General features: G+C 35.8%; 6 protein-coding genes and 3 non-coding genes across 9 annotated transcripts; 6 read left to right on the top strand and 3 right to left on the bottom strand.

The window, feature by feature from the left end:
* Positions 1–366: 366 nt before the first annotated feature.
* C5L36_0E03650 (uncharacterized protein) lies at positions 367–1,425 on the top strand (the record flags this gene model as incomplete). Its single annotated transcript, XM_029467924.1, has 1 exon — positions 367–1,425. The coding sequence occupies one exon, from the start codon at positions 367–369 to the stop codon at positions 1,423–1,425; it is 1,059 nt and encodes a 352-aa protein (XP_029323784.1).
* A 132-nt stretch (positions 1,426–1,557) lies between these two features.
* On the bottom strand, positions 1,558–1,639 carry C5L36_0Etrna11S. Its single transcript has one exon. It is a non-coding gene; the product is annotated as a tRNA-Ser (tRNA).
* Positions 1,640–4,101: 2,462 nt separating this feature from the next.
* Positions 4,102–4,183, bottom strand: C5L36_0Etrna16L. Its single transcript has one exon. It is a non-coding gene; the product is annotated as a tRNA-Leu (tRNA).
* Positions 4,184–4,283: 100 nt separating this feature from the next.
* C5L36_0Etrna9E lies at positions 4,284–4,355 on the top strand. Its single transcript has one exon. It is a non-coding gene; the product is annotated as a tRNA-Glu (tRNA).
* A 320-nt stretch (positions 4,356–4,675) lies between these two features.
* Positions 4,676–5,470, top strand: C5L36_0E03660 (uncharacterized protein; the record flags this gene model as incomplete). The annotated part of the gene is made up of 2 exons (XM_029467925.1): positions 4,676–4,680; positions 4,783–5,470. 2 exons carry the CDS (start codon positions 4,676–4,678, stop codon positions 5,468–5,470), a joined length of 693 nt encoding a protein of 230 aa, XP_029323785.1.
* A 287-nt stretch (positions 5,471–5,757) lies between these two features.
* Positions 5,758–7,869, top strand: C5L36_0E03670 (uncharacterized protein; the record flags this gene model as incomplete). The annotated part of the gene is made up of 1 exon (XM_029467926.1): positions 5,758–7,869. The coding sequence occupies one exon, from the start codon at positions 5,758–5,760 to the stop codon at positions 7,867–7,869; it is 2,112 nt and encodes a 703-aa protein (XP_029323786.1).
* A 534-nt stretch (positions 7,870–8,403) lies between these two features.
* C5L36_0E03680 (uncharacterized protein) lies at positions 8,404–11,586 on the top strand (the record flags this gene model as incomplete). Its single annotated transcript, XM_029467927.1, has 1 exon — positions 8,404–11,586. One exon carries the CDS (start codon positions 8,404–8,406, stop codon positions 11,584–11,586), a length of 3,183 nt encoding a protein of 1,060 aa, XP_029323787.1.
* A 58-nt stretch (positions 11,587–11,644) lies between these two features.
* C5L36_0E03690 (uncharacterized protein) lies at positions 11,645–13,192 on the bottom strand (the record flags this gene model as incomplete). The annotated part of the gene is made up of 1 exon (XM_029467928.1): positions 11,645–13,192. The coding sequence occupies one exon, from the start codon at positions 13,190–13,192 to the stop codon at positions 11,645–11,647; it is 1,548 nt and encodes a 515-aa protein (XP_029323788.1).
* Positions 13,193–13,560: 368 nt separating this feature from the next.
* C5L36_0E03700 (uncharacterized protein) lies at positions 13,561–14,577 on the top strand (the record flags this gene model as incomplete). The annotated part of the gene is made up of 1 exon (XM_029467929.1): positions 13,561–14,577. The coding sequence occupies one exon, from the start codon at positions 13,561–13,563 to the stop codon at positions 14,575–14,577; it is 1,017 nt and encodes a 338-aa protein (XP_029323789.1).
* Positions 14,578–14,661: the final 84 nt, after the last annotated feature.

Here is a 14,661-nt window from a genome sequence, read left to right on the forward strand (position 1 = left end):
AAAATTGTGCCTAACCCAGGGTCTTTTTTCTCTTTATATATTCACTCACCAAAAGTGTTCAACAAGTTGAAATGGCATTAATCTTATTCATCAATACAAGGAAACGTCGGAAAACGATCTCCGTCTACCCAATAAGGCAATTTCCACTTCAACGATAAGAGAATCGGAACTGGCTTCGCGAGATCAGAAAGAAAAAAAAAACGGAAAAACCCACAAAAGAATAGATGCGACGCGTCTATGCTTTGCCGGTTTCCAGCCTCGGTTTTCACAATTTACGGCTAAATTTGTAAGATTTAATGTGGAGCCCTACAAATACAACGTGCAGTAAGACACTTTGGCAAATCACAGTTAAGTGACCCTACCTTGATGGACAAATCAATTATAAGCAATCACAATTGTGAAACAGACAGTAATGCCACTGTGCTTCTTATGGGGCTCAGGAGATCTGGAAAATCGTCTATTTGCAAGGTTGTCTTTCACAATACACAGCCACTAGATACATTATATTTGGAAAGTACAACCAAACCAACAACCGAGAATTTCAAGTCTTTGATTGATTTGGCTGTTATAGAACTTCCTGGCCAACTGAACCTTTTTGAGCCTGCACTATATGACTACGAAAAAATATTTGCATCCATTGGTGCCTTGGTATATGTGATTGATTCTCAGGATGAATACTTATCGGCCCTTCAAAACTTGGGAGTTATCATCAAGTACGCTGTAAGCGTAAACCCCAAAATCCGTATTGAAGTGCTAATCCACAAAATAGATGGATTGTCTGAAGATTTCCGATTGGACACTCAAAGAGATATTATGCAAAGGGTAGGGGATGATCTATTGGATTATGGATTAGAAGGAGTTCAAATTTCTTTTTACTTAACTTCTATTTTCGACCACTCAATCTATGAGGCTTTTTCTAGGATTGTCCAGAAATTAATTTATGAATTGCCTGCATTGGAGAACCTTCTAGATTTGCTAATGCAATATAGCAACTTTGATAAAGTATTTCTTTTCGATATTAATTCGAAAATTTATGTGGCTACTGATTCATCGCCCGTGGATATTCAAAATTATGAGGTTTGTGCAGAATTCATCGATGTTTCAATAGATTTGGATGGTTTGTATGAAACGAACAATGAGGATAATAGAAAGAAGCCGACTTATTCGGAGAATACGTATGATGAAAACCGAAACGTACCTGAAGAGGTCGATAACTCACAAATATACAGACCAACTAAATGCATATCGCGTCTTGAAAATGGAACAATGCTTTATTTACATCAAATGATACGAGGATTAGCATTAGTAGCTGTCAGTAGACTGGAGAATGATGATGAAATAACCTCCATATCGGTGATTGACCATAATGTTGCTATATTCAAAAAGAGCTTGGAAAAAATGTGGGAGCAAGCAAAATTGCGATGATTAACTCAAAGAAGGAATTACAGTCTGTGTAATAGTATAAGTTTAAACTATAGTCTTTCAACTAGCTTCACTAAAATCTTGTGATTATCTTAAACATTACACAAAAAAATTGTAAAAAATAAACGATCAAATCGACAACTGCAGGATTCGAACCTGCGCGGGCAAAGCCCAAAAGATTTCTAATCTTTCTCCTTAACCACTCGGACAAATTGCCAGTTATAAAATTGAGTTTCTGCTAGTAGTTCCTACTGTAAAATTTGCTTTCTGCCTTTTAATACAATAGATTTTACACATTAATTTTTTGGGAACATCTATTGAATGTTCCCTCTTTATTTGGTGATTACGTGACTTAAAAAAAAGTGTTTCCGCGATTAAATTATATTCTAGAACTTCTGTCTAAATTTTTACAATATTCTTCAATCTTCCATTTTATTAACTAATTAGGAAACCGAGAGATAGTCCTCTTTCTGCTCTCCACATGACATGAAATTTCAACATTTATGTTAAATAGATACGTTAGAACAGTAAACAGGATAGAATTAATTTTGCATTTAATGATATATATAATATAAATAAAAATAACTGTAACATTGACTAATTGAAATCATAAAAAGTGTTTTTTTCAGTTCTAATGAAACTAAAGAAATTTAAGTAATAGAGTAAGCAGCACTTGAAAACCAATAAGTCATGAAATATTTGTTCGTGTTTATTTTCTAATTGCAGGAAATGTCTTCTTAGTTATGTATCTGTTCTTTATTATGAATGTGATACAAGTATGCATAAGATGCAATTACAATTTTCGTCATTTGATCATTATATAGTCTTTGGTATAAATTATTCTAACAATAGCTCGACCCGCAAATGTGGTTATCGAGCTCTAAAGTAAATAAAATACACACCAACTAGTTTCATGAGTGCAATGTCAGCGTAATACAATCATTCATGCGGGGAAAGCAAACAATTAATAACAAATGATGGTATATCGAATGGCAATTAGTTGTTGAAAGGTTTATCAAAAAATGTTATTGATAATTAGTCACAAATAATATGCTTAGCCATTATTACAACAAATTTGTGGCCAATAAGAGAAGGAATGATACGCATAATTGATCTTTTATCAATTATTTATTGATGTCATGTTTTAGTCTTTCTAGTCAATCAAATCCAAAACTGAAGAGGAGTATCATGTTTGGAATTGTAGTTTTTATTTAATGAAGGTTGGGAAATAAACATTTAATCTTCAAAGTCAAAGAAGAAAGTGTAAAGGTTAAAAACTTAAAAAAAAATTATGATTGCAATTTCAAACATGTTTCCCATTTTTACTTTTGGTATTACTATTTTTTTGTGCCAAAAAAAAAACTTTCAAAATTATTTGGTATCAATTTAACTTTTTATAAACATCAAATACAACTCAACTCGTAACTATGCCAATACTTTTAGCAGAAAATCAACGCTTCAATGGTGTTTATACACTTGGTCAATGCTAATATGAAACCAAATTCAAAAACGGATTTTACTTTTATGAAGTTGTTGTGATGCTTTTTTTTAAACCCTGCTTTGTTTATTGCTGTAAAAGCTTTTAGAAAAGAATCCTGATGTTCATTTTGAAGTTTGTGACAGTTTCAGTCATATTTATATATATCCCAGAATGCACAAGAATTTGTGAAAGTGTGTAGTGGAAAGATCAGCCATATTACGATAGAACAAAAAAAAAGAATGAATCTTCAATGAGAGGCACACCTGTTGTTAAGTACCAGTTAAAGCATAGTTTGCACAAAGCACAACCATGGAAACGTGAAATTTTGTGAATCCATAAAATTTGGTAGATGGCCTTTACATCAGATAAAATGATTCCTAAGAACTTGGTATGACATAGTTGTCCATGCCTGATAGATAGATTTTCTAATTAATATTAGCGGTTCAAATATAGGATATCATGCAATTATCTAAATACCGGTATTTTCTATTTTCAAAACCTCCATACATAAAAATAACTTTTTAGAAAGAGCAAGATTTTTAGTATGTGAATATTGCTATTTCAAAGAAACAAAAGACTATAAAATCTGTATCTGTATCAAGAGTTTACACGGGACATGTGCTCAAGAATTTGGTTTGTATTTCGCAAGGTAACACTATACCATAATTAATATCGCCATCAATATTGTATGACATCACTACCTAAAACTTTTCTTCCTTTTGCATTCAAATTGTTAAGAAAAAACAAAACCTGAACCAAATTTTTTTCAGAGTTGGTGGCTTATATAAATTATGGCTTTTGTTCATCCGTTCTTATAGGTTTGCGCAACTTTTTCAGCTCAAAATATATGAAAAGAAGTATACTTTCTTTTTTTTCTTAGCTTGAACTAAAAAATCAAAACTAAACATACTTGTCTTTGGATTTTTTCAGTTCAAATTTGCTTGATCGACCTTAACTTCCGTCAAATTTGGAATAGATAATTGCACAACTAATTAAGACAAAGATTTTCGATACAAACCTCCCTACTACTAGAAATGCTTGAAAACACCTTGAGGCCACAAGAACAAGTTCAAAAATCCCAAACGTGACGGTAATGATTGTAAAAAACAGATTAGTTGCATAACTTTCATCAATGTTGAATAGTATTATATCAAGTACGATATGATCTTTATGTGAAAAAGTAAAAATTATTAAAAAATTGTGAGCTAAGAGGTTCGAACTCTTGCATCCGAAGATATTGCGACCTGAACGCAACGCCTTAGACCACTCGGCCAAACTCACAAAACCAACATTGTTTCAAGTGTGCAAGGTTATCCTAATGTCGCGAGAAGCCTGAAAGGCCAAAGAATATGAGGCGCGCAAACAGAAAGATTTCAATTAATCCGATGTAGTGTAATGGCTATCACGTCTCGCTCTCACCGGGTCGATCCGGGTTCGATTCCCGGCATCGGAGGAATTTCTTTTTTCAATTTTGTCCTGATTTTTTCCTGAACAAATACTATTAGTTTAAAATGGACATACTGTAGTCAGTGAGTGAAAGGCATGTCATAATTAAAGCGATTATGTGATTACGTCAACACTAGTTACATTTATGCGTACACCCAAGCATTTTCTAGAATTTTATCCATGAAAAATTTATTTTGACAATAAATTTCGAGCTCAAATACTGAACTTATTTATCTAGTTGACCAGCATCAACCTTAATTCAAAAATCCACAATTTGACACGAAAACCTTCACAGAAGAATTAGACAAAATGGAATCCGATGATGACATGCCGTAAGTGTTCAGTTTTTAGCATATTTTCACTCTTTTTTTGGGTGCTTTATCAAACAAAATCTTGTTACTAACGATTTCTTCTAATGTGTTGATCTTCTATAGTACTTTGTCCGTTGCTACTTTAGCTGCGTTGCAATCATTCAAGCAAGAAGAGCAAGAAAGAATTGAGAAGTTTCAAAAGTTACATAAGAGTGCTGAAGAAGCATTTGAAAGTCGTAACAATTTAACAATTGATGATTTTAAAGAAGACTGGCAACTATCACAATTTTGGTATGCCGATTCCACAGCCGATACATTACTGGATGCATTACTCGAGGGCGCAACAGAAGACACAGTCGTATGTATCATGAGTGCACCATCGGTATATGCAATTATCAATAAGCGTGATCGTTCAACCTTGCCAACAAAGCACATCTATCTTTGTGAATATGATAAAAGATTTGAGCTACTTTCAGGCAAGGATCATTTCGGATTTTATGACTATAACGAACCAGAAAATATTCGAGATGATTTGAAAGGTAATGTGGACAGATTATTAATTGACCCGCCATTTCTTGAGGAAGAATGCCAATTCAAGTCTTCACAGACTGCCAAATTACTTTTGAAAAGTGCAGCTTCTAAGTTAATCACATGCACAGGTGAACGGATGAAAGATATTGTTTTGAAAAATTATGAAAAAGAAGGTGTTCAAGTCACCAACTTCTTTCCTGAACATAAAAATGGTCTTTCCAATGAATTTAGATGTTATTCTAACTTTGATTGTAAGCTATGGGATAGGGTAAAAGACTGAATTACTCTCATATATACGTTTATAATATTCAATAAGTACTAACCATCTAATCCAGCTAATTTATACCTTGCCTTTTTTGTTGTGCACAAACATTTCACCCAACCGTCGGAACCTCTCTGGAAACGAGAGCGCCATGCGTGATGATGGCCTACAAAAAAAAAAAGGGGAATCTGTCGATTGCCAATTGAAACTTCACATGCATACTGCTCAATGCTATATTGGGAACCCTCTGAAATCCAGAGCGTACTGCAAACAAAGTCCTTGGATTATACGTGGAATTATAGAGAATGCATATAGTGTTAATACGACATGGAACACGAATAGATAAAGATAGACCTGGTGTTTCTCCTGACCAATCTAATGTCTCGTTGCGACCTAGTGACAGGATTCCCGATAATATAGCAGATATAATCAACCAAGCACAGAAAGTGAAACCTCAGAGAGAAGAATTCAATCTAGATGTTGAGTCCTCTAGCTGGTTGTCTAATTTTGATCCTCCTCTAAACCAAAGGAAAGCATCCGAAGAGATGGATAGTGCTTTTAAGAAAATCAGTACAAATATCCTAGGAAAGCATAAACCCGATAAGATCATGATTCATTCATCACCATATAACAGATGTATACAAACAAGCGAGTTGCTGTTAGATAAAATTAAGAAGTCTAAAACTTTAGACAGCAAAGTCCCAGTGAAATTAAGAGTTGATCAGGCTCTCTCTGAATGGTTGAATGAGAATTATAATCTAAAGTATTTACCACCAAACGATGATGGTTATTCGATGATCAACAATGTCAATGCATATTTAAATCAAGAAATCAACGAAAATGATTGCGAGGGAGAATTCAGCTCACAAACGAGACACCAGCTCAGGGATGCTAGAGACTTTATGTGGTCTTATAATCAACTAGGACATTGCGGTGAGTATGGTGAAAGTGCTTCTAGTTTCACGAGAAGATGTTTTTATTATCTGATATATCTACTACAATTCTATTATACTAGACAAGACGCCAAGGCAGATAGGAATATGGTTGTCTTCATTGTTTCTCATGGAGCAGTTATTTCGACATTATTGCAAATTTTATTGGGTCGTTCAGTTTTCAATGAAATTCCGTTATGTACTCCAATATATTTTAAGCAGTCAGAAAAACGTAGGTCAGTATTCAAGTTAATGGATTATGATTTCAATTTGTATCAACTTTTATCACCATCGTCAGATCAGGAATTTTATAAAATATTAGACACGCCAATTGAATTGACTAAACTAGACCCCGAAAATTTAAGGAGTGAACTCACTATAGGTACGACTGGATACACTACTATTATCCAGAGTATACCCAAGAAACCTGAATCAACGCAAAAACTCGATGTGTTATCTACTAGGAGAAGACGTAACACTATTAACATTGGAGATAAAGAACACCACGAGGACAGTAATCAGTCATTAAAGCAAACCTTATCATCAAGACAACTATATAGATTGAACAAAGATACAAATGAGGAAAAAGTGATTGATCTTGATAAGTTGCATAGCTATTTTGGGGGTGACAGTGAAAGTGATAGTGATGAAGAAGTTGACGGTCTACAAAAGATAGTCAATGTCAATGATTTCGATGATCATGGGAAAAGTTTGAAAAACAATATCTACAAAGGATCTATCACGTCTTTGAGCTCTTTCAATGAGGAAAACAAAAGCAAATTCCAACTGAATGATAAGAATTTCTACTCAAAGCAATCTCCCATTGAAAGTGATCCATATTCTCATTTCTTCTTAGAGAGAAGTTCAACCATGGAGCATAATGGAGAATTTGATAGTATTAATATGACCATGTCTATGTCTCGTAAAAGCTCCCAAGGCCAAAATGCGAATGTAAAGTTTGATGGATTAACGGGGAGTGACTCCGACAGAAGCATTGATACTGAAGAGTACGAATCAGATTCTGGTGATGAGCCAATCCTATCATTTGGCACTAAAGACAAAATCCAGAATATGGTTAATATTCGAGTTTCCGATGAATCCAATAAGGAAAATACTGCAAAACCATATATAACAGGTACCTTTGGTAATGTTCCCCTGAAAGGAGGAAAAGACAGGACAAACTCAGTTAGTAATACAACTAACGCAATAAGCAGCACGAATATGGGCAGTGTAATGGGTTGCTCAAATAGCCACAGTGGAACAAAGCTGGCGATTCCTAAATTGATATCTACGAGAAATATGAACCTCCTGGTACGTGGTGGAGACAGTGAAGAGAGTATGACACGGACTGCCAATAATAGCAACAGTATTCTTAAAAATCTACTGTTTGATCAGAAAGCATCACCATTTGGAGAAGACGCAAATAGTGCAGATGATGATGATGATGACGAGGACAGCGGATGGTTTGGCGGGTTTTCTAGATAAAAGCATACTACTATATACAACCTACACTCTAAAGATTCAAAATATGCCACTGTTTTCGAATGCTACTAACCTTTTTCGTGATGTACCAGATTTTATACTCGATACCCATAATTTCGTCAATTCCACTGCATATGCAGATCGGCGTAAGCTCAGAAACGGTTTATATGTGTGCTGATCATGCGACCTTGCTTTTTTTTTTTAAACAGATAACATCTTCTTCCTACACGTATTGACGAACAAGCTGTTTTATAGGGTTATATAGCCATGATGTTGTAAAAACTGCTATAACTTTCTTCCCATACCTCATAACTGGCCCTCAGGTGACGACCGTTCCGCCCCATTTTATAGCGAAAGAACGTTTTTTTTTTTCAAGTCAGCTATGAATTTATCTTTTCATCGGTAGATGATTGTTTGCAAAGTATATTTTTTATTAACATGCATGTTCAAGGGGTGTGTGTTTCTTTTCAACTTCTTTTTATAATTCTTTATAAGTAAAGGAGTATACATTTGGAGGCGTTCCCACAAGACCAAGCAATGTCTTTCTTCCGGAAAATAACTCCTCACAAACATTCACCAAAGGGGAATATCTCTAACGGAAGCCCCCCTATGTCTCAGTTACCACCCCCCCCTGCAGATCAAATCAAGGATGAGCAGCATAGTTTTAGGAAGCTCTCTGGAAATAGTATCAAACCTTCAGTGAATGCATTGAAGGAAGGCTTCAAAAGGGTAAACGAAGACGTGAAACAGTTAACCAACCAGAAGAATGAGAACACAGAGGTTGGATCAAACAAAAGGCCACCGTTAAACACTTCCGATTCCAAACAACAAGAAACTGTGTTCAATGCTGCTATTAATAAACCATCGAATGTGAGTATTCATTCTGAGAAGGGGGAAGTCATTGTGGAGACCAAGACGCCGTGGAAGAAGAAGAAACTATATAATTCTCCCTTTCCAAGATTCGGCCACGCTGTATCTTCATATACTGCTCCAAATGGTTCCATCTACCTCATGGGAGGCCTGTCCGGGAACGCTGTGTTTGGTGACATGTGGATACTAGAACCTATAAGAGATAACCATGATAGTAATTCGAAGGACTCTGAAAACTCTCCCTACATTGCATCACCAATTGAAAATCCACAGAAAGTCCCATCTCCCAGAACAGGACATGCTTCTATTCTTATTGGTAATGCATTTATCATATTTGGTGGTGATACTGCAATCAATAATGAACCAAGCTTGGATAATAAGTTGTATTTTTTCAACATAACGTCTCTAAAATGGACCATAAATGACCCTATGGGGGAAAAACCATGTGGTAGATACGGTACTCAAATTTCAGTGTTGAATGTCGAATCTGCGAATCACCAATGGTGCTCTCAATTATATGTGTTTGGTGGTGAATTAAACGAAGTTTTTTTCAATGATTTGTGGAGATATGATCTCTCACGTTTTAGAGACCCTAAAAATAGATGGATCAGATTGGAACCTCATGGTGATATACCCCCACCACTGGCCAATCATACTGTTACGGCATATGATGGTAAGTTATTTGTATTTGGTGGGAAAAATATGAATGCAGTAAGTGACAAACTCTACTGCTATGATCCATACACCAATAGATGGTCTTTGTGTCGCTTGAAAGGGATAAATTTACCACCAGCATTGCATAGCCACTCGGCTACAGTATATGGGTCACTTTTGTTCATTTTTGGCGGGAAGCAAATAAATGATCGAAATAGTGGTGATTTGTATGTAATTGACCTCACCAATATGAATAGCTGGAAATTGTTCTCAGATTTACTATACTCTCCGGGAGCAAGATATGGCCATTCAATATCTGCAAATGTCAAGGATGCTAAGCTCGTTATAATGGGCGGTGACGTTTATGATAACGATTTTGATGGGATAGAAGATACCTCGATTAATTTGATTGACGAGTCTAAATTTGCATTAACTAGCTCAGTTGTTTTTGAATGCGACATTCATCTAGTTCAGAGGTTTATAGAGAAACAAGTTTTGAATGATACTAGACAAGAAGTAAAGAACATAGAATCGCCCACCGCCAAATTCCCAACTGAGTATAAACAGGAGGTATTAAAACAGTCAAGGAATAACTCCTTTATTGATTTAGTGGAGTCTCCAGCTGCCAACGGAATTCCATCGTCAACACCGATTAACTCAGATGAGGAAATTGATGAAAATAACAGTACCAATAATAAAACCATCGAGAATTCAGTCACTACTCCGTTAAATGTTTCTTCAGAAAAAAATGGTGATGACATCACTCTGGAAACGATTGACAGAGTCACAATTCCAGTAGCTCAAGGTAGGACCATAAATCCGGCGCATATGCAGAGTGATGCGTTTGCAGATGATGTTTCTCCCTCTAGTTCATCCAAAGAAAAGAACCAGGCAAAGAAAAGTAACGTTTCCTTAGGGAGTAACCAAATAAGAGATTCACATGACTCATTGCCAAAGACATTGAAAACTCCCGATCAGCAGATTGATTCTTCCCCGTCTTTTTCTACGCCATCTATTCAACAACATGCAGCACTGCCATTTTCTCCAGCTGTAGTTGAAAAAGATAATCTAAAAATACAGAAGTTGGTTAAAATGGTTAATGATATAAAAAGTGAAATGAAAAGAAGTGTGAATAATGCGAACTCTCAGATTGTTAAACTTGAGTCGGAGAAAGCACAGCTTCTAGAGCAGCTTAAAAAGCGGGAAATGGGAGACTCACTTTCTAAGCCAGCAATATCAGAGAATGCCGATGTTAGCAATAATTTGTTGAACGGCGATACTACACTTCAAAAAAGTCTAGAATATGAAAAATTCATAAATGATGAGTTGAGTACTATTCCATTGATGTCCAGACTGATTGAAGACCAAAAGAATAAGATAAGCAATCTGGAGTCCAGGTTGCATGATGATGAGGACTTGAAGGAGAAGGTCTTGAAACTTGAAGCAGAGAACCTATCATTACGTAGCAAGATCGAAAACTTGATGGCAATTAATGGTGCAAGCGAGGTGTCAAAAGTACCGCCTATTGAATCACTAACAGCCAAGATCAATGAACTATCCATTAAATGGAGTAAAGTTGGGCCTCACGTCGAATCCAAGGTATCTGAGGATTTGCATAAATACAAGGCAATGAGCGAATCACTAACTAAGCAATTAGAAGAATCCTTAGAAAAGCAAAAAGAGTTGGAACACTTATACAATCAATCGAAGAATTCTATACAGTTATCTCATAAGGCCATGCTTTTAGCACAAAGTGAATCATCTAATTTGAAAAATGAATTGAAAAATGTGAAAAATGAATTAGAAGATCTGAAAATGAAAAGGAGAGTCTTTTCAGCATCAAGTGGAAGGTTACCATCATCAGCATCAAGAATCCCAAGTTCTTCTTCTGTTGTTGGGCATTTAAGCGGCCCAAAAAATCAAGATGTTTCTAATATGCAAGACAAGCTAGACGGTTCCATTGACAATAGCAAGAGCGTTGACCCAGAAAGCCAATCCCTCAATTGTGAGGAATCTGGTTATGAAGGTGGTGATGTGGATCTCTCTCATGAGAGATACCAATTCAAAATTCGTGATTTAGAAGCAAATCTCTTTATTGTGTCTCAAGAGCGTGACCAAATAAAAAAAGAATTAATCTCTTTGAAAAAGGAACTCTATAATACTAGTCATGATACTTCCATGTATTCATCCGTGTAGACCTCATTTATAAGTTAATTGAAAATATGTTACATTTCATTTATATTATGTAATTTGTTTATATATCCAGTAGTTCGTTATCCCATAACTCAGATTCATCGATCGAATCTCCTAACGAATTCTTTTCTATTTCAGGTGTAGTCAATTCTTTGGTGTTTTTATCGTCATTTATTTCAGGCTCTGAGTTTCCGTTTCTAGAAATGGAACGAATAACTTCCTTAGCAGCATTTTTGTCCACCTCAATATGGTCATTAACTATATTCATACTTGGTCTTTTCTTATGCTGAATATGTTGACTGTAGGATCGACGTTTAGATATTGACGCTGTCCTAATCCTAACCTTCGGATTGTCATTTCCGGGCGATTCGTCTTTAATTGGTGAAGATGTTATTGGAAGCTCATGTTCGGGTTCTTCTTCAATCAACAAGTTTGATTTAACGTCATTAACAAATGACCAGATATGTTGTGATACAGATTGCATAACGTCAGCACTGGAGCTTGCAGTATCAGAGACTAATGATCTAATTGGTGCGCTGTATTGCGCATCTCTATCAGCTGCTTTATCATTGACGTTATAACTCATATCAATGAGCTTTAAATCTTCATTTTCTTCATCTGGTATTTGAAGCTTTTCAAACTCTTTTGTTATAAGATTATCAAATTGCTGGAATAAACTAAGAGGTTTAGAGAACCATGATTGTCTCTTATCATATTTGTTATTCAGAGTTGTATCATTGGTATTTGTTTGTACCGAAGAGTCAACCCCTGAGTAATTTATCAAGGGGTCATTTGTAGAACTCGATGGCTTCATTACACATTTATGTATGCTGGTTGGTGATTTTGGAATATTTTGATCTATCCTGTGACGAGACTGTTCATTATTCTGCTGTTTCAAATTTCTCAATAATTGTTTCTCAATACTCAGTTTTAGTCGTTTAAGGTCATTTTCACTTTCTCTTTTCCTTTTCAAAAGGTCATTCAACTGATTTTTAATTTCAAGTAGTTCCATCTCCTTAGAAGCCAACAGACGAAATTTATCAGACAGTGGATCTTCTATCTTATTCTCTTCGGCCTGGGACTTTGGAATTGATGGCGTTGGAGAGTTGATTATTGACGAAACATCAGAATTATTTGTTTCTATACTAGATCGTGCTCCGGGCTCGCTATCGCTTTTATACTGTGATAGGGATATAGAGGTGAAACCTTCTTGTTTTAGTGGAGTCGTAAACAGCTGTCTTCGGGGAGTATGTTCCTTGTCTCTAGTTGTGTCATTGAGAGACGAAGTTCCAATAACATTGAGCCCTAAATTAATCCCCTTCCTAACACTATTAGATCTAGAGAGTGTAGAATTACAACTTGCTCCACTGAAGCTCCTAAGATGCCCTCGCACCGGAGATTTAGACCCAGAACTTATCGTTGAAGATCTTACCAAACTTCCATTTCTATTTCTGGTGTGTCTAGAATCAGGGGTTTTAAAGCTCAATTGCGGCTCTTTAGAAACCGTCCCTATGTTTTTCGATTTTGGTGAGTTTTCCCTGGTGATTGGCAAGTCATTCCCCGCTATCAGCTTTGGAACATTAGATTCATCCTGTAATCGATTCCCCATTGTTGTTACTATGTGAGATTGCCCAATCTATTGTAGATAATTTTTCTTATTTTTTTGCTCTTAAAAGGATGTTCCCCTGACTGATATATCTTTCCCTTGGTATGAATGAGGCACAAATAGAACTGTTCCGAAATCTACTTGATGCCGAAGAGAAAGTGTCTGGGATGAGACTGGTTAAAGAGAAAACACGGAATTTTAGATGTGCGTGAAACAAAACATGAAAACAAACCAGTATTTGGTGGTGTAGCGAGGACATCAATACGCATCTACTATAAATCCCCGGTTAAAAAAAAAAGTGAGTGGAGAAACTGACAAAATATCCGTCATTTTGGCAAGGTTTCATCAAAGTGATACAGGCAATAAAAGAAATGACATTTTTAAAGGATACCAGAGCCGTGCAATTGGAGGAGATTGAACTTGTTCCTCATTTTGTAATAAAAACAAAAATCTTTACACCTTACAAGGGATTTTTATCCGGCACAAAACTATTTATCAATGTGTGCACGAACTGTAAAATTCCTACAAAGCCAGTGAAGGATTCAAAAGGTAAAGTTATCGAAGACTTTGATCCGAAATCTGTATTTGTGAGTATATCGAATGGAGAATGGGAGATCCCCATTTTAACGACTCCGGAGACTAGGGAGACAGTTGACAAGAAGGGCAACAAGTCAATTCTAATAGACTGTGTTATAAATGATAAATACATGATGTGGTGTATGTTGAATGAAGATTTGAAAGACATATTGGTCCAATGGTGTATTGATGCTGTGGAATTTCAAATTGGAGGTGAATTTATGGTGGATCGAGATTCAATAAGCCTGCCTAAAAGGACATACATGGGAGAACACCCTGATAAAATTCAGATTGATCTGAAACACCTAGAGGAGAGTACTCAAGAATTGGAAAAACTGAGTAGGGACATGTATGAGGGAAAAGACGATCCAATTAATTTTGTGAATGCACAGCGATTGGACGAACTTGAACAGGATGACCGCAATGATTTACCACCATTAATTCCACAAGAAAGCAAGAAAAGTGGATTGATAATTGAAGTTGATGAGTCTGATAGGGCAGAAAAGAAAAAAGCCAAAATTGAACCTGCCAAAGAGACGCCAAATAAGAGCATTAGATTTGAGGTTGAAGTTTCCAAATTAGAAGCTAACAAGACAAAACTGAATCACAAGTACGAATTACGAATAACCTCACAACTACAGAGTGCGAGTGATTATGAACTAAGCTTGAATGTCAAGGAAAAAGAGCTCCTCATATACAACCCAGAGAGCAGATCCAAGTTGAACTTTCCATTACCATTGGATATAACATGTGAAGATATAACTTCATTTTATGTTAAACCCGAAAAAAAACTTTACGTGTACATTAAATAGTGTTTTAATTTTTATCTGTTTTTTTTTCTCATCTTCCCAATTCGAATAGGTTCTAATGTGAGGTGTGTAATACAAAGTTGAATC

The sequence above is a fragment of the Pichia kudriavzevii genome, chromosome 5 (genome assembly GCF_003054445.1).
Source record: "Pichia kudriavzevii chromosome 5, complete sequence".
NCBI classification, from domain to species: Eukaryota; Fungi; Ascomycota; class Pichiomycetes; order Pichiales; family Pichiaceae; genus Pichia; species Pichia kudriavzevii.